Here is a 17879-nt window from a genome sequence, read left to right as displayed (position 1 = left end):
GCTAATATGATAAAAGGATGCTTGATTCCCTGATCATTAAGCATTTATTGGATATTAACCATCTGAGAAGGCATGTGCATATATACTATAACTCTCTAACCAGGGCAAAAATATCTGCATTGAAAATTAAACTAAACCCTTATCAATGTAACAATGTGCCTCAGGGAAAGGAAACACCAGTACATGAGTCTCTTTACTGTGTTGTTTTTCTCTAGCCCCCGTCTCTTTACTGTGTTGTTTTTCTCTAGCCCCAGTCTCTTTACTGTGTTGTTTCTCCCTAGCCCCCGTCTCTTTACTGTGTTGTTTCTCCCTAGCCCCAGTCTCTTTACTGTGTTGTTTCTCCCTAGCCCCAGTCTCTTTACTGTGTTGTTTTCCCTAGCCCGTCTCTTTACTGTGTTGTTTTTCTCTAGCCCCGTCTCTTTACTGTGTTGTTTTTCTCTAGCCCCCGTCTCTTTACTGTGTTGTTTTTTCGCCCTAGCCCCCGTCTCTTTACTGTGTTGTTTCTCCCTAGCCCCCGTCTCTTTACTGTGTTGTTTTTCTCTAGCCCCCGTCTCTTTACTGTGTTGTTTTTCTCCCTAGCCCCCGTCTCTTTACTGTGTTGTTTTTCTCCCTAGCCCCCGTCTCTTTACTGTGTTGTTTTGCTCTAGCCCCCGTCTCTTTACTGTGTTGTTTTTCTCTAGCCCCCGTCTCTTTACTGTGTTGTTTTTCTCCCTAGCCCCGTCTCTTTACTGTGTTGTTTCTCCCTAGCCCCAGTCTCTTTACTGTGTTGTTTCTCCCTAGCCCCCGTCTCTTTACTGTGTTGTTTTTCTCCCTAGCCCCCGTCTCTTTACTGTGTTGTTTTTCTCTAGCCCCGTCTCTTTACTGTGTTGTTTCTCCCTAGCCCCAGTCTCTTTACTGTGTTGTTTTTCTCCCTAGCCCCCGTCTCTTTACTGTGTTGTTTTTCTCCCTAGCCCCCGTCTCTTTACTGTGTTGTTTTTCTCTAGCCCCGTCTCTTTACTGTGTTGTTTCTCCCTAGCCCCAGTCTCTTTACTGTGTTGTTTTTCTCCCTAGCCCCAGTCTCTTTACTGTGTTGTTTTTCTCCCTAGCCCCAGTCTCTTTACTGTGTTGTTTTTCTCCCTAGCCCCCGTCTCTTTACTGTGTTGTTTCTCCCTAGCCCCAGTCTCTTTACTGTGTTGTTTCTCCCTAGCCCCAGTCTCTTTACTGTGTTGTTTTCCCTAGCCCGTCTCTTTACTGTGTTGTTTTTCTCTAGCCCCGTCTCTTTACTGTGTTGTTTTTCTCCCTAGCCCCAGTCTCTTTACTGTGTTGTTTTTCTCCCTAGCCCCCGTCTCTTTACTGTGTTGTTTTTCTCTAGCCCCCGTCTCTTTACTGTGTTGTTTTTCTCCCTAGCCCCCGTCTCTTTACTGTGTTGTTTTTCTCCCTAGCCCCCGTCTCTTTACTGTGTTGTTTTGCTCTAGCCCCCGTCTCTTTACTGTGTTGTTTTTCTCTAGCCCCCGTCTCTTTACTGTGTTGTTTTTCTCTAGCCCCGTCTCTTTACTGTGTTGTTTCTCCCTAGCCCCAGTCTCTTTACTGTGTTGTTTCTCCCTAGCCCCCGTCTCTTTACTGTGTTGTTTTTCTCCCTAGCCCCGTCTCTTTACTGTGTTGTTTTTCTCTAGCCCCGTCTCTTTACTGTGTTGTTTCTCCCTAGCCCCAGTCTCTTTACTGTGTTGTTTTTCTCCCTAGCCCCAGTCTCTTTACTGTGTTGTTTTTCTCCCTAGCCCCAGTCTCTTTACTGTGTTGTTTTTCTCCCTAGCCCCCGTCTCTTTACTGTGTTGTTTCTCCCTAGCCCCAGTCTCTTTACTGTGTTGTTTCTCCCTAGCCCCAGTCTCTTTACTGTGTTGTTTTCCCTAGCCCGTCTCTTTACTGTGTTGTTTTTCTCTAGCCCCGTCTCTTTACTGTGTTGTTTTTCTCTAGCCCCCGTCTCTTTACTGTGTTGTTTTTTCGCCCTAGCCCCCGTCTCTTTACTGTGTTGTTTCTCCCTAGCCCCCGTCTCTTTACTGTGTTGTTTTTCTCTAGCCCCCGTCTCTTTACTGTGTTGTTTTTCTCCCTAGCCCCCGTCTCTTTACTGTGTTGTTTTTCTCCCTAGCCCCCGTCTCTTTACTGTGTTGTTTTGCTCTAGCCCCCGTCTCTTTACTGTGTTGTTTTTCTCTAGCCCCCGTCTCTTTACTGTGTTGTTTTTCTCTAGCCCCGTCTCTTTACTGTGTTGTTTCTCCCTAGCCCCAGTCTCTTTACTGTGTTGTTTCTCCCTAGCCCCCGTCTCTTTACTGTGTTGTTTTTCTCCCTAGCCCCCGTCTCTTTACTGTGTTGTTTTTCTCTAGCCCCGTCTCTTTACTGTGTTGTTTCTCCCTAGCCCCCGTCTCTTTACTGTGTTGTTTTTCTCTAGCCCCGTCTCTTTACTGTGTTGTTTCTCCCTAGCCCCAGTCTCTTTACTGTGTTGTTTCTCCCTAGCCCCAGTCTCTTTACTGTGTTGTTTTTCTCTAGCCCCCGTCTCTTTACTGTGTTGTTTTTCTCTAGCCCCAGTCTCTTTACTGTGTTGTTTTTCTCCCTAGCCCCAGTCTCTTTACTGTGTTGTTTTTCTCCCTAGCCCCCGTCTCTTTACTGTGTTGTTTTTCTCTAGCCCCCGTCTCTTTACTGTGTTGTTTTTCTCCCTAGCCCCCGTCTCTTTACTGTGTTGTTTTTCTCCCTAGCCCCCGTCTCTTTACTGTGTTGTTTTTCTCCCTAGCCCCAGTCTCTTTACTGTGTTGTTTTTCTCCCTAGCCCCCGTCTCTTTACTGTGTTGTTTTTCTCCCTAGCCCCGTCTCTTTACTGTGTTGTTTTTCTCCCTAGCCCCCGTCTCTTTACTGTGTTGTTTTTCTCCCTAGCCCCCGTCTCTTTACTGTGTTGTTTTTCTCCCTAGCCCCGTCTCTTTACTGTGTTGTTTTTCTCCCTAGCCCCCGTCTCTTTACTGTGTTGTTTTTCTCCCTAGCCCCCGTCTCTTTACTGTGTTGTTTTTCTCCCTAGCCCCCGTCTCTTTACTGTGTTGTTTTTCTCCCTAGCCCCCGTCTCTTTACTGTGTTGTTTTTCTCTAGCCCCCGTCTCTTTACTGTGTTGTTTCTCTCTAGCCCCAGTCTCTTTACTGTGTTGTTTTGCTCTAGCCCCAGTCTCTTTACTGTGTTGTTTTTCTCTAGCCCCAGTCTCTTTACTGTGTTGTTTCTCCCTAGCCCCCGTCTCTTTACTGTGTTGTTTCTCCCTAGCCCCAGTCTCTTTACTGTGTTGTTTCTCCCTAGCCCCCGTCTCTTTACTGTGTTGTTTTTCTCTCTAGCCCCCGTCTCTTTACTGTGTTGTTTTTCTCCCTAGCCCCAGTCTCTTTACTGTGTTGTTTTTCTCCCTAGCCCCCGTCTCTTTGCTGTGTTGTTTTTCTCCCTAGCCCCCGTCTCTTTGCTGTGTTGTTTTTCTCCCTAGCCCCCGTCTCTTTACTGTGTTGTTTCTCCCTAGCCCCCGTCTCTTTACTGTGTTGTTTTTCTCTAGCCCCAGTCTCTTTACTGTGTTGTTTTTCTCCCTAGCCCCCGTCTCTTTACTGTGTTGTTTCTCCCTAGCCCCCGTCTCTTTACTGTGTTGTTTTTCTCTAGCCCCAGTCTCTTTACTGTGTTGTTTTTCTCTCTAGCCCCAGTCTCTTTACTGTGTTGTTTCTCCCTAGCCCCCGTCTCTTTACTGTGTTGTTTTTCTCTAGCCCCAGTCTCTTTACTGTGTTGTTTCTCCCTAGCCCCCGTCTCTTTACTGTGTTGTTTCTCCCTAGCCCCCGTCTCTTTACTGTGTTGTTTTTCTCTAGCCCCAGTCTCTTTACTGTGTTGTTTTTCTCCCTAGCCCCCGTCTCTTTACTGTGTTGTTTCTCCCTAGCCCCCCGTCTCTTTACTGTGTTGTTTTTCTCTAGCCCCAGTCTCTTTACTGTGTTGTTTTTCTCCCTAGCCCCCGTCTCTTTACTGTGTTGTTTTTCTCCCTAGCCCCCGTCTCTTTACTGTGTTGTTTTTCTCCCTAGCCCCCGTCTCTTTACTGTGTTGTTTCTCCCTAGCCCCCGTCTCTTTACTGTGTTGTTTTTCTCCCTAGCCCCCGTCTCTTTACTGTGTTGTTTTTCTCCCTAGCCCCCGTCTCTTTACGGTGTTGTTTCTCCCTAGCCCCCGTCTCTTTACGGTGTTGTTTTTCTCCCTAGCCCCCGTCTCTTTACGGTGTTGTTTTTCTCCCTAGCCCCCGTCTCTTTACGGTGTTGTTTCTCCCTAGCCCCCGTCTCTTTACTGTGTTGTTTTTCTCCCTAGCCCCCGTCTCTTTACTGTGTTGTTTTTCTCCCTAGCCCCCGTCTCTTTACTGTGTTGTTTTTCTCTAGCCCCAGTCTCTTTACTGTGTTGTTTTTCTCCCTAGCCCCCGTCTCTTTACTGTGTTGTTTTTCTCTAGCCCCCGTCTCTTTACTGTGTTGTTTCTCTCTAGCCCCAGTCTCTTTACTGTGTTGTTTCTCCCTAGCCCCCGTCTCTTTACTGTGTTGTTTTTCTCTCTAGCCCCCGTCTCTTTACTGTGTTGTTTTTCTCCCTAGCCCCAGTCTCTTTACTGTGTTGTTTTTCTCCCTAGCCCCCGTCTCTTTGCTGTGTTGTTTTTCTCCCTAGCCCCCGTCTCTTTACTGTGTTGTTTTTCTCCCTAGCCCCCGTCTCTTTACTGTGTTGTTTTTCTCCCTAGCCCCCGTCTCTTTACTGTGTTGTTTCTCCCTAGCCCCCGTCTCTTTACTGTGTTGTTTTTCTCCCTAGCCCCCGTCTCTTTACTGTGTTGTTTCTCCCTAGCCCCCGTCTCTTTACTGTGTTGTTTTTCTCCCTAGCCCCCGTCTCTTTACTGTGTTGTTTTTCTCCCTAGCCCCCGTCTCTTTACTGTGTTGTTTTTCTCCCTAGCCCCCGTCTCTTTACTGTGTTGTTTCTCCCTAGCCCCCGTCTCTTTACTGTGTTGTTTTTCTCTAGCCCCAGTCTCTTTACTGTGTTGTTTTTCTCCCTAGCCCCCGTCTCTTTACTGTGTTGTTTCTCCCTAGCCCCCCGTCTCTTTACTGTGTTGTTTTTCTCTAGCCCCAGTCTCTTTACTGTGTTGTTTTTCTCTCTAGCCCCAGTAACTTTACTGTGTTGTTTCTCCCTAGCCCCCGTCTCTTTACTGTGTTGTTTTTCTCTAGCCCCAGTCTCTTTACTGTGTTGTTTCTCCCTAGCCCCGTCTCTTTACTGTGTTGTTTCTCCCTAGCCCCCGTCTCTTTACTGTGTTGTTTTTCTCTAGCCCCAGTCTCTTTACTGTGTTGTTTTTCTCCCTAGCCCCCGTCTCTTTACTGTGTTGTTTCTCCCTAGCCCCCCGTCTCTTTACTGTGTTGTTTTTCTCTAGCCCCAGTCTCTTTACTGTGTTGTTTTTCTCCCTAGCCCCCGTCTCTTTACTGTGTTGTTTTTCTCTAGCCCCGTCTCTTTACTGTGTTGTTTCTCCCTAGCCCCCGTCTCTTTACTGTGTTGTTTTTCTCTAGCCCCGTCTCTTTACTGTGTTGTTTCTCCCTAGCCCCAGTCTCTTTACTGTGTTGTTTCTCCCTAGCCCCAGTCTCTTTACTGTGTTGTTTTTCTCTAGCCCCCGTCTCTTTACTGTGTTGTTTTTCTCTAGCCCCAGTCTCTTTACTGTGTTGTTTTTCTCCCTAGCCCCAGTCTCTTTACTGTGTTGTTTTTCTCCCTAGCCCCCGTCTCTTTACTGTGTTGTTTTTCTCTAGCCCCCGTCTCTTTACTGTGTTGTTTTTCTCCCTAGCCCCCGTCTCTTTACTGTGTTGTTTTTCTCCCTAGCCCCCGTCTCTTTACTGTGTTGTTTTTCTCCCTAGCCCCAGTCTCTTTACTGTGTTGTTTTTCTCCCTAGCCCCAGTCTCTTTACTGTGTTGTTTTTCTCCCTAGCCCCCGTCTCTTTACTGTGTTGTTTTTCTCCCTAGCCCCCGTCTCTTTACTGTGTTGTTTTTCTCCCTAGCCCCCGTCTCTTTACTGTGTTGTTTTTCTCCCTAGCCCCCGTCTCTTTACTGTGTTGTTTTTCTCCCTAGCCCCCGTCTCTTTACTGTGTTGTTTTTCTCCCTAGCCCCCGTCTCTTTACTGTGTTGTTTTTCTCCCTAGCCCCCGTCTCTTTACTGTGTTGTTTTTCTCCCTAGCCCCGTCTCTTTACTGTGTTGTTTTTCTCCCTAGCCCCCGTCTCTTTACTGTGTTGTTTTTCTCCCTAGCCCCCGTCTCTTTACTGTGTTGTTTTTCTCCCTAGCCCCCGTCTCTTTACTGTGTTGTTTCTCTCTAGCCCCAGTCTCTTTACTGTGTTGTTTTGCTCTAGCCCCAGTCTCTTTACTGTGTTGTTTTTCTCTAGCCCCAGTCTCTTTACTGTGTTGTTTCTCCCTAGCCCCCGTCTCTTTACTGTGTTGTTTCTCCCTAGCCCCAGTCTCTTTACTGTGTTGTTTCTCCCTAGCCCCCGTCTCTTTACTGTGTTGTTTTTCTCTCTAGCCCCGTCTCTTTACTGTGTTGTTTTTCTCCCTAGCCCCAGTCTCTTTACTGTGTTGTTTTTCTCCCTAGCCCCCGTCTCTTTGCTGTGTTGTTTTTCTCCCTAGCCCCCGTCTCTTTACTGTGTTGTTTTTCTCCCTAGCCCCCGTCTCTTTACTGTGTTGTTTTTCTCCCTAGCCCCCGTCTCTTTACTGTGTTGTTTTTCTCCCTAGCCCCCGTCTCTTTACTGTGTTGTTTTTCTCCCTAGCCCCCGTCTCTTTACTGTGTTGTTTTTCTCCCTAGCCCCCGTCTCTTTACTGTGTTGTTTTTCTCCCTAGCCCCCGTCTCTTTACTGTGTTGTTTTTCTCTAGCCCCCGTCTCTTTACTGTGTTGTTTCTCTCTAGCCCCAGTCTCTTTACTGTGTTGTTTTGCTCTAGCCCCAGTCTCTTTACTGTGTTGTTTTTCTCTAGCCCCAGTCTCTTTACTGTGTTGTTTCTCCCTAGCCCCCGTCTCTTTACTGTGTTGTTTCTCCCTAGCCCCAGTCTCTTTACTGTGTTGTTTCTCCCTAGCCCCCGTCTCTTTACTGTGTTGTTTTTCTCTCTAGCCCCCGTCTCTTTACTGTGTTGTTTTTCTCCCTAGCCCCAGTCTCTTTACTGTGTTGTTTTTCTCCCTAGCCCCCGTCTCTTTGCTGTGTTGTTTTTCTCCCTAGCCCCCGTCTCTTTGCTGTGTTGTTTTTCTCCCTAGCCCCCGTCTCTTTACTGTGTTGTTTCTCCCTAGCCCCCGTCTCTTTACTGTGTTGTTTTTCTCTAGCCCCAGTCTCTTTACTGTGTTGTTTTTCTCCCTAGCCCCCGTCTCTTTACTGTGTTGTTTCTCCCTAGCCCCCCGTCTCTTTACTGTGTTGTTTTTCTCTAGCCCCAGTCTCTTTACTGTGTTGTTTTTCTCTCTAGCCCCAGTCTCTTTACTGTGTTGTTTCTCCCTAGCCCCCGTCTCTTTACTGTGTTGTTTTTCTCTAGCCCCAGTCTCTTTACTGTGTTGTTTCTCCCTAGCCCCCGTCTCTTTACTGTGTTGTTTCTCCCTAGCCCCCGTCTCTTTACTGTGTTGTTTTTCTCTAGCCCCAGTCTCTTTACTGTGTTGTTTTTCTCCCTAGCCCCCGTCTCTTTACTGTGTTGTTTCTCCCTAGCCCCCCGTCTCTTTACTGTGTTGTTTTTCTCTAGCCCCAGTCTCTTTACTGTGTTGTTTTTCTCCCTAGCCCCCGTCTCTTTACTGTGTTGTTTTTCTCCCTAGCCCCCGTCTCTTTACTGTGTTGTTTTTCTCCCTAGCCCCCGTCTCTTTACTGTGTTGTTTCTCCCTAGCCCCCGTCTCTTTACTGTGTTGTTTTTCTCCCTAGCCCCCGTCTCTTTACTGTGTTGTTTTTCTCCCTAGCCCCCGTCTCTTTACGGTGTTGTTTCTCCCTAGCCCCCGTCTCTTTACGGTGTTGTTTTTCTCCCTAGCCCCCGTCTCTTTACGGTGTTGTTTTTCTCCCTAGCCCCCGTCTCTTTACTGTGTTGTTTTTCTCCCTAGCCCCCGTCTCTTTACTGTGTTGTTTTTCTCCCTAGCCCCCGTCTCTTTACTGTGTTGTTTTTCTCTAGCCCCAGTCTCTTTACTGTGTTGTTTTTCTCCCTAGCCCCCGTCTCTTTACTGTGTTGTTTTTCTCTAGCCCCCGTCTCTTTACTGTGTTGTTTCTCTCTAGCCCCAGTCTCTTTACTGTGTTGTTTCTCCCTAGCCCCCGTCTCTTTACTGTGTTGTTTTTCTCTCTAGCCCCCGTCTCTTTACTGTGTTGTTTTTCTCCCTAGCCCCAGTCTCTTTACTGTGTTGTTTTTCTCCCTAGCCCCCGTCTCTTTGCTGTGTTGTTTTTCTCCCTAGCCCCCGTCTCTTTACTGTGTTGTTTTTCTCCCTAGCCCCCGTCTCTTTACTGTGTTGTTTTTCTCCCCAGCCCCCGTCTCTTTACTGTGTTGTTTCTCCCTAGCCCCCGTCTCTTTACTGTGTTGTTTTTCTCCCTAGCCCCGTCTCTTTACTGTGTTGTTTCTCCCTAGCCCCCGTCTCTTTACTGTGTTGTTTTTCTCCCTAGCCCCCGTCTCTTTACTGTGTTGTTTTTCTCCCTAGCCCCCGTCTCTTTACTGTGTTGTTTTTCTCCCTAGCCCCCGTCTCTTTACTGTGTTGTTTTTCTCCCTAGCCCCCGTCTCTTTACTGTGTTGTTTCTCCCTAGCCCCCGTCTCTTTACTGTGTTGTTTTTCTCTAGCCCCAGTCTCTTTACTGTGTTGTTTTTCTCCCTAGCCCCCGTCTCTTTACTGTGTTGTTTCTCCCTAGCCCCCCGTCTCTTTACTGTGTTGTTTTTCTCTAGCCCCAGTCTCTTTACTGTGTTGTTTTTCTCTCTAGCCCCAGTCTCTTTACTGTGTTGTTTCTCCCTAGCCCCCGTCTCTTTACTGTGTTGTTTTTCTCTAGCCCCAGTCTCTTTACTGTGTTGTTTCTCCCTAGCCCCCGTCTCTTTACTGTGTTGTTTCTCCCTAGCCCCCGTCTCTTTACTGTGTTGTTTTTCTCTAGCCCCAGTCTCTTTACTGTGTTGTTTTTCTCCCTAGCCCCCGTCTCTTTACTGTGTTGTTTCTCCCTAGCCCCCCGTCTCTTTACTGTGTTGTTTTTCTCTAGCCCCAGTCTCTTTACTGTGTTGTTTTTCTCCCTAGCCCCCGTCTCTTTACTGTGTTGTTTTTCTCCCTAGCCCCCGTCTCTTTACTGTGTTGTTTTTCTCCCTAGCCCCGTCTCTTTACTGTGTTGTTTTTCTCCCTAGCCCCCGTCTCTTTACTGTGTTGTTTCTCCCTAGCCCCCGTCTCTTTACTGTGTTGTTTTTCTCCCTAGCCCCCGTCTCTTTACTGTGTTGTTTTTCTCCCTAGCCCCCGTCTCTTTACGGTGTTGTTTCTCCCTAGCCCCCGTCTCTTTACGGTGTTGTTTTTCTCCCTAGCCCCCGTCTCTTTACGGTGTTGTTTTTCTCCCTAGCCCCCGTCTCTTTACGGTGTTGTTTCTCCCTAGCCCCCGTCTCTTTACTGTGTTGTTTTTCTCCCTAGCCCCCGTCTCTTTACTGTGTTGTTTTTCTCCCTAGCCCCCGTCTCTTTACTGTGTTGTTTTTCTCTAGCCCCAGTCTCTTTACTGTGTTGTTTTTCTCCCTAGCCCCCGTCTCTTTACTGTGTTGTTTTTCTCTAGCCCCCGTCTCTTTACTGTGTTGTTTCTCTCTAGCCCCAGTCTCTTTACTGTGTTGTTTCTCCCTAGCCCCCGTCTCTTTACTGTGTTGTTTTTCTCCCTAGCCCCCGTCTCTTTACTGTGTTGTTTTTCTCCCTAGCCCCAGTCTCTTTACTGTGTTGTTTTTCTCCCTAGCCCCCGTCTCTTTGCTGTGTTGTTTTTCTCCCTAGCCCCCGTCTCTTTACTGTGTTGTTTTTCTCCCTAGCCCCCGTCTCTTTACTGTGTTGTTTTTCTCCCTAGCCCCCGTCTCTTTACTGTGTTGTTTTTCTCCCTAGCCCCCGTCTCTTTACTGTGTTGTTTCTCCCTAGCCCCCGTCTCTTTACTGTGTTGTTTTTCTCCCTAGCCCCCGTCTCTTTACTGTGTTGTTTTTCTCCCTAGCCCCCGTCTCTTTACTGTGTTGTTTTTCTCCCTAGCCCCCGTCTCTTTACTGTGTTGTTTTTCTCCCTAGCCCCCGTCTCTTTACTGTGTTGTTTTTCTCCCTAGCCCCCGTCTCTTTACTGTGTTGTTTCTCTCTAGCCCCAGTCTCTTTACTGTGTTGTTTTTCTCTAGCCCCCGTCTCTTTACTGTGTTGTTTTTCTCTAGCCCCAGTCTCTTTACTGTGTTGTTTTTCTCCCTAGCCCCAGTCTCTTTACTGTGTTGTTTCTCCCTAGCCCCCGTCTCTTTACTGTGTTGTTTTTCTCCCTAGCCCCAGTCTCTTTAATGTGTTGTTTTTCTCCCTAGCCCCAGTCTCTTTACTGTGTTGTTTCTCTCTAGCCCCAGTCTCTTTACTGTGTTGTTTTTCTCTAGCCCCAGTCTCTTTACTGTGTTGTTTTTCTCCCTAGCCCCAGTCTCTTTACTGTGTTGTTTTTCTCCCTAGCCCCAGTCTCTTTACTGTGTTGTTTTTCTCCCTAGCCCCCGTCTCTTTACTGTGTTGTTTTTCTCTAGCCCCAGTCTCTTTACTGTGTTGTTTTTCTCTAGCCCCAGTCTCTTTACTGTGTTGTTTTGCTCTAGCCCCAGTCTCTTTACTGTGTTGTTTTGCTCTAGCCCCAGTCTCTTTACTGTGTTGTTTTTCTCCCTAGCCCCCGTCTCTTTACTGTGTTGTTTTGCTCTAGCCCCCGTCTCTTTACTGTGTTGTTTTGCTCTAGCCCCCGTCTCTTTACTGTGTTGTTTTGCTCTAGCCCCCGTCTCTTTACTGTGTTGTTTTGCTCTAGCCCCCGTCTCTTTACTGTGTTGTTTTGCTCTAGCCCCAGTCTCTTTACTGTGTTGTTTTTCTCCCTAGCCCCAGTCTCTTTACTGTGTTGTTTTTCTCCCTAGCCCCAGTCTCTTTACTGTGTTGTTTTGCTCTAGCCCCAGTCTCTTTACTGTGTTGTTTTGCTCTAGCCCCAGTCTCTTTACTGTGTTGTTTTGCTCTAGCCCCAGTCTCTTTACTGTGTTGTTTTTCTCCCTAGCCCCCGTCTCTTTACTGTGTTGTTTTGCTCTAGCCCCCGTCTCTTTACTGTGTTGTTTTGCTCTAGCCCCAGTCTCTTTACTGTGTTGTTTTTCTCTAGCCCCTGTCTCTTTACTGTGTTGTTTTTCTCTAGCCCCTGTCTCCTTTGAGGAGTTGTGGGAAGAGCTGTTGTTCCTGTGACGTGGCCCATCGCTCGGAGGGTGTGCTGGCTTCTAGAGGTTAAATGGGCAAATCAATCATGTGACAGACTGCAGGCGGGAAATAAATGGCTGAAGCCTAATCAAGTTGGGCCCTAATCTGTCCACAGTGAGCAAGGAGCAGGCGGTCTGTGCGTGTGTGGCCAGGTCACACAGGGAAGGTCACACAGGACACCTCTCTTGCCTGCGCGCGCACACACTACTGGCTCACTCATAGCAGGGAACACGTTTTAGAAGATATAATCATAGGATATGATCAACCACACCGGTCAAATACGTACACAAGTTGAATCAGGGAGATAGAGATGCAGAGGTCATGTCGAGGTTTTTAACACGATCGCCACAATGTCAGCAAGTGTGTTGTCGCTCGGAACCAAAACGGCTAAAGGTCTCTTCCTAAACGTACCTGCACGAGGTCAAGGGTTGAAACTGGACCCCTCGCTCTTTACACTCTCGGTTAATACGCTCTTTGACATTCCGGCAAAGGTCCAACACCCTGAAGAAAGACAACAGGAGGAAGAAACATAAAGACTAGCATGTTCTCCTGAAGACTAGCTGAATGTTAGGACATGATGAAAGCCCTGTCTGAGACCCAGTAATGCACTATATAGGGAATAGGGTGCACAGCCCCGTGATTTAACCTAGTACGACAGGTGGAGCTGAGCTGTCGGGAGTTATGTGAAGAGAAGGCCTCTGGCCCTGAACTGTGGGGTACACAGACAGAGAGACAGACAAAATGGAGAACCTCACGCCATTATGGAGACTGCAGTGCTAGGTATTTGTAGCTGGGAGAGACTGGCTCACTCTGTTCTCTAATGGCCGTCACTCCCAGGCATGTGCAGCCTAGTGTGGAGAGATGGAGGAGGAAGAGGGGTAATGAGCCCTGAACATATGCTCGCCTGCTAACCCCCATCAGGCAGTCTACACAGTGGGGTGCTGAGCACGCGTGTGTGTTGGTGTTCGTGTGTGTGTGTGTGTGTCTGCCCGTGTGTCTGTGACAAAGAGGGGGTGGGGGGGGGGGGGTGTACTCTCCTGAGATATCGCTTTAAGGTGCAAGGGAGTCAGTCATTTTTGTTCTTGTGTGGGAAGAACTGTGTGGTTTCATAATGGAAAGTTTTTTTTACACTGAATTTCCAACACTGTATGTTGGAAATTCATGTTCAATCTCACACCCAGCAGCACACATGAATGCATCACACTGGCCATGTCTCTCTCTTCCCCTCTCGCTCCCCCCTGCACAGAGTCAGACTGGGGCTGAAGAGGCAGTCTTCCCTCCCACGCACAGACAGTTAATGGAGGGAGAAGGCAGGCATGAAGGTGAATGTCAGAGAGGGAGTGGGGGTTGAGCTACTTGTCTTTGGGGCTCTTCAAACTGACTGTGTGGGAAGAGAGTGATGTGGAATTGTCACACCAGTTCAGAGACACTCGTTCACACAGAGGTTAAACATGTTGCCATCTTTGTCTTTACCTGTCCCAAGGCACCGACGTCTCAAATGATTCCGCGACCACATAGTAGTCCATCCCCAAGTCCTGTTAATAAACCGCAAGAAACATACTCATGTAAAACATAACAGTACGTGGCTTGGATTTGAGAAGGGGGACAATATCTGATCAAATAAAATAACTATTATTGGAAGTCAAATAAAGAGGCACACAACATAGCTAGCGTTTCACAACTTGCGTAAGGAAAAGATCTGCGCTTTTCACTGTCATTTGCTCATGCCAAGATTCCTCCAATGACAACATGACATCCCTGACTGAACAGAGAGGCCAGATATCTCAGAGGTCACATTCTGCAGCCTTTGTGTGCATGTTCCTTCTATCCTATCAGCTGACAGAGGTCTCTATCTGCCCCTGTGAGCAGTGCCTCCTCCCTCCCCGAGCTGTCTCTGGACACTGGGAGAGCGTGGCAGAATAGAGGAGAAGAGGGGGAGAAGTGACCCACCCGGAGGTAAGCGATGACGAAGGTCAGAATGTAGCCTCTCTGTCCATTGTCCTCTCCAGCTGCCAGGCCCCTGGAAAAAGATAAGTTAATATTTAACAGGTTCCTTTCTGGCCCTGTCATCTCTCCCTGACCACAGCTGCCTGTGATGCCAGTCAGTACCCGTCACTGCCACAATGTTCAAATCAATGATTGCCGCTCTGTGCCTCCCTGCGGGTCAACCACACATCCATCACCCGCCGCGGGTAATAACATTTTCAACCAACAACCCAAATTAAAATCAGGATGCACTCATTAAGAAATCACTAAATTGATTTACCTGTACTTTTCTCCACTCATTTCTTAAAACCAGAAGACACCATCCCTTACAGACCCACCCAATCGATCACAGGCTCTCGACAAGCGATGAAATGATGGAAAAACTAAAAACACAACACTCTGCCTGGTAGGTGAGGCCTTTTCAATGATTAAACTTGTGAATTGGTCAGGATATTACCTGAGGGCACAAAGCCAGTGACCTGAGGAATGGACTGGAAGCTGTGCACTGGGCCAAGGAGCAACACTAATACACAATCCATAGGGCCACCAAGACAATAACGGGGCCAGTGTTTTTATGAAGGGTTTGTTTATGATGACTAGGTGCAGAGCGGATGAGGTGTGTTCAAGGGGATAAAGAAGTGAGTTATTTGCTACAGTATGTTCTAATTCCTCTAATGGTGTGGAACAGTGTGGTTCCGGGCAGGGTGGGACCCCCAGCCCAGCGGAGGCCCTCAGGCACCTCAGACATGGGCCTTACAGCACGGCTTCATCACCAAGTCCCTACTCGCTGACCTCTATGGCACTACACGACAACACACTTTTGTATATATAATTGATTATTTTGGGCCTTGCAGTTGTATACAGGGTTGTTAGAAGAGCGAAGGAATGTTTCCAGAATTCCACAAGTGTAGTTGAATTGAACATGTAGGGGAACTATGAGGAACCCAGGTTTGTTGCTGTTGTAGTTAAGGAGCAGACATACAGAATGGAGAGAGATAGCATCCCTTTCAGGCTGATAGATCACTTATTTCCACCAGGGCCTCTATTGATCTGCCTCACAATCAATCAGAATAGCCAGGGCCCTCCATCCCCCCCATCCCCCATCACCAAAGTATGTCTGACAGGAGGACAGCCACAGGTGATCCATCACACTGCTCTTTATACTTGGTCTTAGATTGGTTCAAAGACACCACCTCCAGCCTGAGGGGCCAAGCTCCTCCACTACGGCAATGGAATGCCTCCAAGCAAGGCCTGAGGCAGATTTCTCACAGTGAGGAGTGTACCAGGTACCATCATGTGTATGTCACCTGTGCGCTGAAGACAGTCTCCCAGAATAAAAGGGGGGAATTTAACCCTCACAAATTTAGGATGCATGTTGGGTAACATCTACTGACCTGAAAGAAGGAAATGGGGGCTACTTACCCAAATGTTGCAGCAATGTCGTAAACTTGTTTTTCGTGCTGCAAGACCCTCTCACGGTCCCCTTCGAACAGCAGGGTGGCAACAACCAACTGGTGGGGGTCAAAACCTTTGAACTGGGAAAAACAGGGAAGTAAAATTTGTTTAGCCCTTTCCAGAAAGCACAGATGACATACAAGAGAGAAATGAGGAGTAGTATTTCTGCCAAATCATTAAGAATTACCTTGGTGATGTAGAATTTCTTTAACCCTTCCACAAAATTTGTGAAAATGGACGACACTTGAGGTTTCAGGGCATGACCTGTAGAAACAGAAGGGCCAAGTCCCTTAACTCAATAGCCAAGTGGACCTCTGTCTTTTCTCTTTTTGGACAATACAGTTTAAAGGAACTACCGATATCGTTTATTCACACATTTGGTCACACTTAGCCCACCCATCTCCTGCCTGTTTCCTCCAGGACTAACATGGCAACTAAGTCACATTTATTTGGGTGTGGAAACAAAAGGAGGAAAATAAATGGTAACATTTGAATAACTTTACAAGTGCCTGCGACAGGGACAATAAATCAGTGGGTTTCCGAGGGGAAGTGGGCTTGACACGGCCATATCCGTCTTCCTCAGCCACCGCACGTTTTGATTTATTCGTGATCGGACACACAAAGCGCCTGTGGACAAGCTAAAATGAGGGTCTGGAGCCGATGGGATGGTTATCAATCACAGTGGGGTAGAGTCCTGGGTGACTCTGTGGAGACTTAACACTTCATTTCTTTCCCCTCCGTCTCAGTCTCTTCATCACTTAGTGTCCCAATTGTTTCCATTCCAAATTTGATTGTGGGTCTTTAGGTCTCCCGCAGCCATCACGCTCATTAATTAAATACTCAACGACCAGAGAGGAGGGGTTTTATACATACAGTGTGTCATTTCCCCCAGTCTGCCTTTTGTTCATTTGCATTTAATGCATGTCAATGGCTAACATACCACTTGCCATTTTCATCTTACTAGCGTATTGAGATAAGTGGCCACTATATTTTATATTTTACTTTGTACAATTTGGAAATGAGCAGGCCCATTGAATACATCAGATCCCTTCACTCAGCAGCCAGGGTGATTAAAAGGGAAGGCAACCCAGCAAACAAAAATTGGTTCTGCGAACATTCCCAGAACATTCATTAGATTGCCCCAAAAGTTCTAATAACACCAAAACTGTCCAGGTATGCTGATGATTATACAGTGTTTGTATAAAACATTTGCCTGATGTTGCAAGAACATTCACAGAACACATTCTGTTACATTACCTGGAAACCTAATAAAAACCATTTTACATTTAGCAGACACTCTTATCCAGAGCGACTTACAGTAGTGAATGCATACATTTCATATTTTTTTTTTTTATCCGTACTGGTCCCCCGTGGGAATCGAACCCACAACCCTGGCGTTGCAAACACCGTGCTCTACCAACTGAGCCACACGGGACCTGTGGGGAATGTTATGTGGTGGTTGTTACAGATGTTGTGCACAACATTTTAGTGGATGCTAGAACATTCCAAGAATATTTCATTTAAAACATTAAAATACATTTGTATTTTTTTTTTAACCAAAAACATTTGAATGTTATCATGGTAATGTTAGATAAAATCCTAACTAGAACTTAATGAGAATGTTCGCTAATATCCAGGGAATGTTCCCGGTTTGCTGGGAAGGCACTAATAAGTCCAAGAAGGTATCCTATCAGTCCAGACTGAGGTTCAGTTATTAGTGGGAAACCTGGTCGCTTCATCTTGCCCGCTTAATGCTAAGAAGTGCTCACTCGGTGAAAAGTGGGAATATAGGGAGACTAATGAGATCCCAGGAGACTGAAGAACTTTACAAAGATGTCTGGCACCAACGCCTGAAACAATATTTTTCTTGAGTTCTGGTGGAATGTAAAACTTCAATATAACAACTGCTTAATTGTTGCCAAGGTCATTTTTCATTGGGCTTCAATCCACAAGTCGTGTGTGTGTGTGTGTGTGTGTGTGTGTGTGTGTGTGTGTGTGTGTGCAGCTAGATACTCTGCTAAAATAACGCTACATTTAACTTAATGCAACGCAGCAAAGAGAGGCAAAAGCAGACATGAAGAAACGTTGTCAATGCTTTATTCTTTTCTCAAATGGATTACAGTTGGGGGGGGGGCTCACACAAAACCAGGCCAAATGGCAATTAAAAATATTGTCAGATTCAAGGAATTAGACTATTTTCCAAAATACAATGATTGAGCAGAAAGACGTGGCATATGAAGGTACTCAAGCTGGGAATTGCCAGGGACCTCACGATATGATATTATCACGATACTTAGATGCCGATACGATATATATTGTGATTCTACATGCATTGCGATTCGATACTGTGATTTTATTGCGATTCGATGTTCCAAACATATTCCTCACCATATGTCTGCTGCAGAGGGACAGAGAGAGCCATGAGAAAACGAGTTTTGATCAGTCATGGAAATCAAAGCGCTGAAAACAAACTGTCTCCCTATTTAAAAAGATGGAGAACAAGCTATGAAGGAGAACAAGCTATGAAGGAAAATACTGGAGTTTTGGTGCAGGTACAGCCAACTAGCGCAAAAATAATATTGCTTTATTGTCAAAACGATGCAATATATCATGAAAATTAATATCCCGATATGTATATCGATCCCCCCCATCACTAGAAGGTACTAGCACGTTCCTCAGATTCCAGCCTTGTCTGAGAAAGGCTACAGAGGGGGGTGAACTGTGGAGGGAACTAGAGGGAATAACTTAGAAATGGAAACCAGGTCAGCCACACAGCACAGGCAGCGTGTGGAGCCAGAGAGCATGGACTACTACTTCACTTTGAGCTCCCGTGTTAAACAAAGACACACTGAGTGTACAAAACATTATGAGGTCTTTCCATGACCAGCTGGCCAGGTGAACGCTATGATCGCTTATTGCTGTTAAATCCACTTCAATCAGAGTAGATGAAGTGGAGGACAGAGGTTAAAAGAAGGAATTGTTAAGCCTTGAGACAATTGAGATGTGGATTGTGTATGTGTGCCATTCAGAAGGTGAATGGG

At 46.8% G+C, this 17879-nt stretch overlaps 1 protein-coding gene across 1 annotated transcript in view; it reads right to left on the bottom strand.

Annotated features, from left to right (window-relative positions):
• agps (alkylglycerone phosphate synthase) overlaps positions 1–17879 on the bottom strand; it is a 50622-nt gene that overhangs the window by 6689 nt on the left and 26054 nt on the right. Inside the window, exons 13-17 of the mRNA XM_014173313.2 lie at positions 15026–15102; positions 14806–14918; positions 13348–13417; positions 12871–12932; positions 11809–11898 (exon numbers count right to left, since the gene is read on the bottom strand). Of these exons, the coding sequence (XP_014028788.1) occupies positions 11809–11898; positions 12871–12932; positions 13348–13417; positions 14806–14918; positions 15026–15102 (412 nt within the window). The remainder of the gene's footprint in view (positions 1–11808; positions 11899–12870; positions 12933–13347; positions 13418–14805; positions 14919–15025; positions 15103–17879) is intronic.

Source organism: Salmo salar, chromosome ssa25, assembly GCF_905237065.1.
Source record: "Salmo salar chromosome ssa25, Ssal_v3.1, whole genome shotgun sequence".
Classification (NCBI taxonomy): domain Eukaryota; kingdom Metazoa; phylum Chordata; class Actinopteri; order Salmoniformes; family Salmonidae; genus Salmo; species Salmo salar.
Note: the sequence above shows the minus strand (reverse complement) of the source record. Positions and strands in the feature narration are given on the sequence as shown.